General features: G+C 55.3%; 1 protein-coding gene across 1 annotated transcript; it reads right to left on the bottom strand.

Annotated features, from left to right (window-relative positions):
- Positions 1–4869: 4869 nt before the first annotated feature.
- On the bottom strand, positions 4870–7254 carry CHC_T00000983001 (hypothetical protein). Its single transcript, XM_005711469.1, has 2 exons — positions 5889–7254; positions 4870–5849 (listed from the first exon to the last, which is right to left on the bottom strand). Exons 1-2 carry the CDS (start codon positions 7252–7254, stop codon positions 4870–4872), a joined length of 2346 nt encoding a protein of 781 aa, XP_005711526.1.
- Between the last annotated feature and the right edge of the window lie 277 nt (positions 7255–7531).

Genomic DNA, 7531 nt, shown 5'->3' with positions numbered 1-7531 from the left:
CATTGCATCGCTACACGCCCGAGGCGCCGCGCAACACCTACATGAAGACGCTTGTGCTGTACAAACTCGCCGATGGTTGGCGCATTACCAATGTGTTTTGGGGCCGCGTTACGAACGCGCAATAGACCTGTGTAACGTTCGACGATTCCTTAAGCGTGGCTAGCGCGCCGCGCATCAACCGCGGTCGGGCATTGACCCGGGGCGCCGTTTGCGCTCCGGGCATTCGTGCAAGGCTTCGCATGCAGCTACCCGCCTGCGGACCGGTACGACTGCGGGCAACAACCTCAGGCGCAGGTTGCTGCTCCAAGGATTAATACAGGGAGCTGCAACCGAGGCTATCGATTCAGAGATTGTTGCAACCTCGCACGGCGTCTCACGATGCAGCCAGCGCCCAATACTTTAGCGCGCATCAACCCGACTGCGCGTGCGCATGATGTCGCTGTAGCTGCTGGTGATGCTGGTCGCCGAAATATCACCATTGACGACGCTGTAAAACTCATAGCGCGACACAATATCGGTCAATCGCGTCATCGACAGATCGGCAGCGAAGCGCAGCAAATCGCGATCGGCATCGGCAGCGTTGCAATAGATCGCATCACCATCGAACTGAAGGCGCAGCTGGAACCGCCAGACCGTCCCGGCACATGCCGCCAACGCCGGTACCGGTTGCTCATCACGAAATGCTTTGAGTTGTTGGTCGAAGCGCAATTCCTGTTCGCCGTTCGCCAGCGTGAACGCCCAGCGCTCATCCAGCGCACGGCGCTCGCCAGTAGTCAGGTCGTAGTGAAACGCGTGCCAACGATCATCGTCGTAGTGGCTGAACGACAACGTGTCGCTATCGCGCCAACGCACCGAATAGGCCGGCAATGACAGGTCGATTTCTCGCTCAACACGCGCACTTTCCAATGCGTAGATCAGGATGCCGGCATCGGTGTTCGCCAGCACTCGCGTGTCGTCCGGTGACCACGCCAGCTCGAGGAATAAGCGACCGGTATCGGGCAGCTGAATGGGTTGTAGCGTGCCGTCGCGTAAATACTTGATCCAGATCTGGCTATCGCCGGATCGTTTGGACACAAACGCCAGCCGATCCCCTTGATGCGAAATCGCCGGCAAATAATCCATGACAGCGGAGTTGATACCGGGCGCGGCACCGTCCGGCATCGTGATGTCGCGGTTCGTCAAATAGGACGTGAACAAATAGTCGCGTTGTGCGCCGTCTGCTGAGGCGATGCGTCGCGGCAATTGAACTCGCCGGCTATCCGACACCAACGTAACACTCTCGCCCGTCGCTAGGTTTGTCTCCAGCAGCGCATACGATGGATGCATCGACGGATGAACAATAAAACCGTCACGATGACTCCAGATCGCATTCGGCACGCTGTAGCCAAACGTGTGCCGCAGGCGAAAACTGTCGCTGGCCGGATCGAGCTCGAACGCCACCGACTTACCCGGCGCCGTATCGCTGATGAGCAACAGCGCGCCGGTTGTTGGGTGCGCGTCGATAAAGTGATTGCCGCGCCCGCTCGCCACCGGTTGCGACAGCCGGCGTTTCGACAATGACGCAAGATCCAGCTCGAACGCCGAATACGGCGCGGCGAACATCGCGCGCTCGACGAAGTACAACTTGCTGTCTTCCGGTGAAAAACTGAACTCGGTGTAGTTGCCCGGACGACACTGGTACAGGACATCCGGCGGCCGCGGCGCACCGTCGCGCACGATCACTTTGCGAAACTCGCAACGCTCGGCGGTCGAAAACAAATAGACGAAAAACGAGCCATCGCGCGACCAGGTGCCGAAGTTACCGTCGCCTTCTGCCGAACTGACTGCAATCGGCTCAGCCGCATCATCCAAACGCAGATACAGTCGACTGCCGCCCTCCGTATGCGCGGTGTACAGCAACGCGCGTCCGTCGGGCGCAAGGTCGCCATCCGTCTGCGACACGGCAAGACGCGATAACGGCGCAACGGACAACGCCGCGACAGGCGCCGCCGGTGCTGGTGCGCGGGTCGCAGACCAATAGAAGATCACCAGCACGCCAACGAACAACGCGATGACCAGCGACTGCGCCACGCCCAACGCGCGCGGTCGAGGGGGCAGCGGAGGACTCACTTCAATCGGCGCAACGTCGGCAATCAGGCGATAGCCGAGTTTGGGAACCGTCGCGATGTAACGGCGCGATTTGTCGTCATCACCCAGAGCCTTACGCAGCAACACAACCACCCGGTTGATCGAATTGTCCGACACGGTCTGGCCATACCAGACCGACTGCAGCAGCTCTTCGCGGTTGATATCCCGCCCTGGGTGTTGGCAAAAGTAGCTGAGCAACGCCGCCGCTTTCGGTTCGAGCACGACGTCGCCGTCGGCACCAAGGAGCTGCCGCGTATTTTCATCAAACTCAAACTCAGCGATTCGCCAGCGCATCAGGACTCAACCTTGCAGGATAGACTGGATGATCGCATGAAAAGTATTTGGTGTACGAGTGTGGCGGTGTTTTTCGCGGACGGCGCACCGATAGCATTTGTCCGTCGACCGTCAGTCTAGTTGCGATCGTATGCGATAGCTGCAAAGGTCGATATTCGACGATACGGTGTGTCCAGCCAGGTAGCCCCTCGGTTGGCGGCCATCGCAAGAACAGTCATCAAAACCACAGAGCTTAGGCTGAGCGTGCAGCTAAAATCGGCTACGGATTGAACCCGTCGACGCAAGACCTTCATTTTAGCACTGGCCCAAATTAAGCAGTTGTTAAGGGGTCAGATTTGTTTTAGGCAACATCGTATTTTCAGTGGTTGCGCGGTCAATGGCAGCGCTACCGTTGTCCCCAGTCTTCACCTAAGCTCAATAATAGACCTGACCCCATTTTCATTTTTTTTCCGGCTTGACGCCGAAATGATGCGTAAAGCGATGGCAGCGCTGATTCCCAGTGGCGAAGTACCTGTTGGGCGCTGGACAAAATCGCTTTCTGAATTGGGTGCTGTGTTCGAGAGTCACATGAGCTTCGTGCGCGACCTGATCGCGGGATCACTACGTCATGATCCGACGAAGGCACCACGAGACCTGGGTGGCCTGATTGAATTGCTCTACGAGTGTTCCATCGCAACGAGACCTCTAGACGACCCCAAAGCACTGGCGTATCTGCGTGGCGTCAAGGGCGGTGGCAAGCTGAAACGTTTTGCAGGGAAATTGCTGGCCCAGGCCTGATCTGAGAAACCGCTGCAACTGCTGTGTAGCTTAAGATCCAGGCCGGTGCGTCGTAGGCGCTCTGCGGCATTGACGTTAATAGTGTTTCTGCTCCGGACAATTTATGATGTCCAAAATCGGATATTCAAAGTATCTGACCTATTCTCGGTTCGCTATGTGTGGGCTACCACAGGATGCTCCTGGGACATTTTTCAGCCAGAGCGTCGTCGCAGCACCAGCTTAGGAAATGCTTCGGTCGTAGAGTCTGTCGAGGACGATGTCGATGTTTAAGTACACAGAAAAGAAGTTCGCCAAAGACATTGGCAGAGTGGCGAAGTCGATTGACCCATCGCTTGGGTACACGTATTTTCCTGACACGCGAGAGGTCCAGTTAGAATCAACGCGTGATGACGCTGGCGGTCCGTTCACCGTATTTCTGGGGAACATTTTTCTCAAGGTATCGGATCTGCCGAAAAAGGAAAGGACGCCTACCATAGAGGCTTTTCTGCGAGAAGTTCTGACGCCTAAGGAGCTGTCGGCGAACGAACTCATGGAGTCACTAGCACTACGAGTCAGAACCGACTTTGAAATCGATTTTCGGAACCGAAATCTCGAGCTCATGGGTCATGACGCAGAACCTTCAATTACTTCACGACGCGGTGACCTGGTCGTCGAGATCGTTTCAGATCAGGAAGAGACGGTTTCAGTTGCTCGATCTGATGACTTAGCCGAAATCGGCGTGAGTGAAGACGATGCTATCCGTATGGCAGCTTCAAAAATTCGGCGTCTTACTGACGAAAGTCAGTGGGAGAAGATCGACGATGCTATTTGGATTTCGAGATATCAAGACGACTATGATTTCGCCCGACTGGTCGCAGCGGATGGTTGCGGAAAATTCCCATTTGATGGAGTGCCAGTGGCCTTTGCACCGTCACACTCCGTTTGCCTGGTTACAAACAGCACTAACGCGGACGCGATTACAAAAATGATCGAGATTGGCAACGAACAGTCGGCAAGCCATCGACCATTCTGTCAATTGCTGTGGACAAACGAAAATGGTGCTGAATGGAAAGAGTGTCGGCCACAAAAGGAAACAGCATTGTGGCAAGTAGTTCAGCTTCAAGCGATACGCGAAAAAGTGGCGCAGTACGCGGAAACCAAGGACTACCTGGAGCGCTCACTTAACGAAGACGTCTTCGTTGCAACTTTCCAGGCCGTTCAGGATGAAAGTGGATTGACTTGCTACTGCGTATATACACTGGATCTCCCCAGCTACCTTCCGGTTGCGGACTTCGTCATTATCGTCGACTCCGGCCTCACTGAGGATGAATCTGTAATTGGTCGAGTCGACTGGGATGACTTCGTGAGCTGCCTCGGCCCAAGCCCGATGGAACGTGCTGCGGACATGACTCTGGACTGGTATCGAGTATTGGCTCCCTTGGATTCAGATCAGAGGAACCAATTGCGCAAGATATGCACATCGCTGGACGACACCGACGATAGTTGAAGACGTTCTATTAGGCATACTGTAAGCAACCCATCTTCGGTGTCGCTTGTGGTCTTCATCCCTTATTAGATCGCGGCTTGCAAGCTGGCCCTACCCGGGCCCACCTCTTTTGCGAAAAGAACCCGCATAAAAAACCCCGATGAAGCACTGCCGCATCGGGGTTCTGTTGCGCTGGGTTAGCTAGCTTAGAACTCGTAGCGTAAGCCGAAACGCATCGTCCACAGCGATGTTTGACCATTGCGCTGTTCGGCCTGGCCGTTCGCTACCTGATCCGCTGTTACGCCGTAAGGGAACGAAGCTTGCTCCAGCACACCCCAGTCGTCATTCAACAGATTGGTCAGGTTGTCGATCACGAAGAAAACGCTGCCGCGATGCTCAGGCGTGAAGCCCGGCACTTCCTGGGAGATGCGGAAATCGATTTTGCTGAACGAAGAACCTTCTTCACTATTTCGCGAACCACCGATGGGCAACACGTTCTGTTCAAAATCCAGGAACGGCTGAAATCCGAATGCACCGATGGTGCCGCCAGCACCGTCCAATGTGATGCTGTATGGAATACCGGAGTTGTACTGTCCGAACAGCGATACCCGCGTCTCATAGTCGCCGAAAAATGCCTTGGAGTAGTTCATTACAGCCGTCAGGCGGTGCTCAATAGCCCAGTTTGAAGGTGCCAGATCGTCGGCCTGCGGGTCCACGAACGCACGGTTAATGTAGTTAGAGAACGCGACTGATGACGTCATCGGATTCACATCTTCCGCCTGTGTCCACGCGTACCCCATGCGCAGGTCGATGCCGTTATCCCAGCTTTTGAAGGCGCCAAACGAGATCGACTCTGATTCATTACCATTACTAGAGTTAGTGAGCACGAATGCGGCCTCACGCTGACTTTCGTAGATCGGGTAGCCGGCCGCAGTGGTTCCAGTTCGCTCCAGATCGGCGCGTTTGTAGATTGCCGTATCGTTGCCGCGAGTAATTTGCACATCGGCTGTTACGGTCCAGTCTTGTGGCGCCAGCCAGGTCAGTCCCGCGGTAAATTTCCACTCGCTCGGTATGTCGAAATCCGGATCCAGGAAGTTGATCTCGAAGTTGCTGCCATCGCCGGCTGCGACGACATCCGCGATATTCTGCGGCACACAGTACCCCGGGCCTTGCACCGGTACACCGGCTTCGCAGTTCACATAGTTCTGCGCAAACAGATCGACACCGTCGATACGGGCCTGAACGGCTGTGGTGGACGTGTTGCTATACGTATTCGACAACCAAACGTTCGGATTACCGCCAGAGAACAAGCCAACACCGCCACGGAAACTTAAGGTATCCGAGTAGTCGAAACTGACGCCGAAACGCGGTTGCAACAAGTCTCTGCCATCCAGTGTTTCGTTGTTGCCAAAGCCGTAGCTGGCCTGAAAATCCGGGTTCAGGTTCGGCGCATCATCGGTCGTGTAATGGTCATAGCGTAAACCGTAGGTTACCGCAAGACGATCGCTAAGCTGCCACTCATCCTGAACAAAGAAGTAGTTGATGGCGTACTCGAACGATTCAGCAATATCGGCCTCGTTATTGCTGATCGCATTGCCGTAATAAACGCGGTCCGCCAGGCCATTGCGGAAGTTCTCAATAGCTTCAGCGCTATCAGCACCGCCAAATCGAATCTCTGTATCCACGTGCTGATAGAACAGGTTGAAAATATCGTACGCTTCGCGCTCAACCCCGAACGTGATGGTGTGGTCCTCGTACTGATAGCGACCACGAGCCACAAGCTGATCGACCGTATAATTCAGACCATTGGCATGTCGGCTGTCGTCACCGCCTAGATACACGTCGACGTCATCCAGCTCGACCCGGATTTCGCCGAAATCGTTGCCGGCACGCGGCTGCTGCAGGAAGTCCACATCACTGCGGGAAATTCGAAGTTCGGTCGAGAAGTCCGGTGTCCAATCGGAGTACAGGCTGATGATTGAAGAGGACAGCTCGGCACCGCGGTTGTACAGATGGTCCGAAAACTCGAACTCGACCGCCTCACCGTCAGACTCGGTGGCATTGAACGAATCGTTATACATGTGCGTCACAGAAACACGCTGGGTGTCCGAGGCATACCAATCCAGCTTCGCAATGTACTTTTCGTCTTCGAAGTCGAACGTACCTGGTGTACTCGTGCCGGGATCGAATCCGTAAACGTCACGGGAAATCTGGGCGATTTCGTCCAACTCGGCTTGCGAGACCAAAACTTCGTTTACCGCGCCACTGCCCTGAGCACCGCGGTTGTTGAAATCGACGCCATCGTAGCGCTCGTAAGCCGCGTAGAAGAACAGCTTATCCTGAATAAACGCGCCACCGAGTTCGAAACCGTAGCGGGTCTCGTCGTAGTCGGCGACCGCCAGATTGTCACCTTCCAGCGAATCACCCTGGAACGAATCACCGGTGAAATCAATAAACACCGAGCCAAACAACTCGTTGCGTCCGGATTTCGTGACCGCGTTGATATTACAGGCCGAGAAGCCGCCGTAAACAACACTCATCGGCGCCAGTTCCACGGCAACGCCAGAGACGGCATCAAACGGGAACGGCATGCGTTGCGTCGGGTAGCCGTTGGAATTCAAACCGAAACCATCATTCAAGCGAATGCCGTCGACGGTCAGACTGTTGAAACGTGGGTTCGCACCGTTGCACTGAATCGAATCAGCCGCGCTGGACTGATCGATATAGACGCGTGGATCCTGACCAATCACATCGTTGATGTTGCGGTTGATCGCCGGCGAGTTTTGCAATGCCGCCAGATCAAAGACGGCCGCCGGCCCGATCGCAGTTTCCGCAACTTCAGGTCTCGAGCCTAAGACAACCACCTCT

Source organism: Chondrus crispus, genomic scaffold (genome assembly GCF_000350225.1).
Source record: "Chondrus crispus Stackhouse genomic scaffold, scaffold_739, whole genome shotgun sequence".
Taxonomy (NCBI): Eukaryota; Rhodophyta; class Florideophyceae; order Gigartinales; family Gigartinaceae; genus Chondrus; species Chondrus crispus.
The sequence above is the reverse complement of the archived record's forward strand: the minus strand, read 5'-3'. Positions and strand labels throughout refer to the sequence as shown.

What these genes read in the sequence shown, in the direction of transcription:
- CHC_T00000983001 (XM_005711469.1), bottom strand. Translation starts at nt 7,254, where the DNA reads ATGCCGTTCCCGTTTGATGCCGTCTCTGGCGTTGCCGTGGAACTGGCG. An exon ending in CGTTCAGGCCCGTATCGACG is followed by an intron (nt 5,850 to 5,888) that starts GTGTCGATCTGT and finishes TGAACTGCGAAG; the next exon opens with CCGGTGTACCGGTGCAAGGC.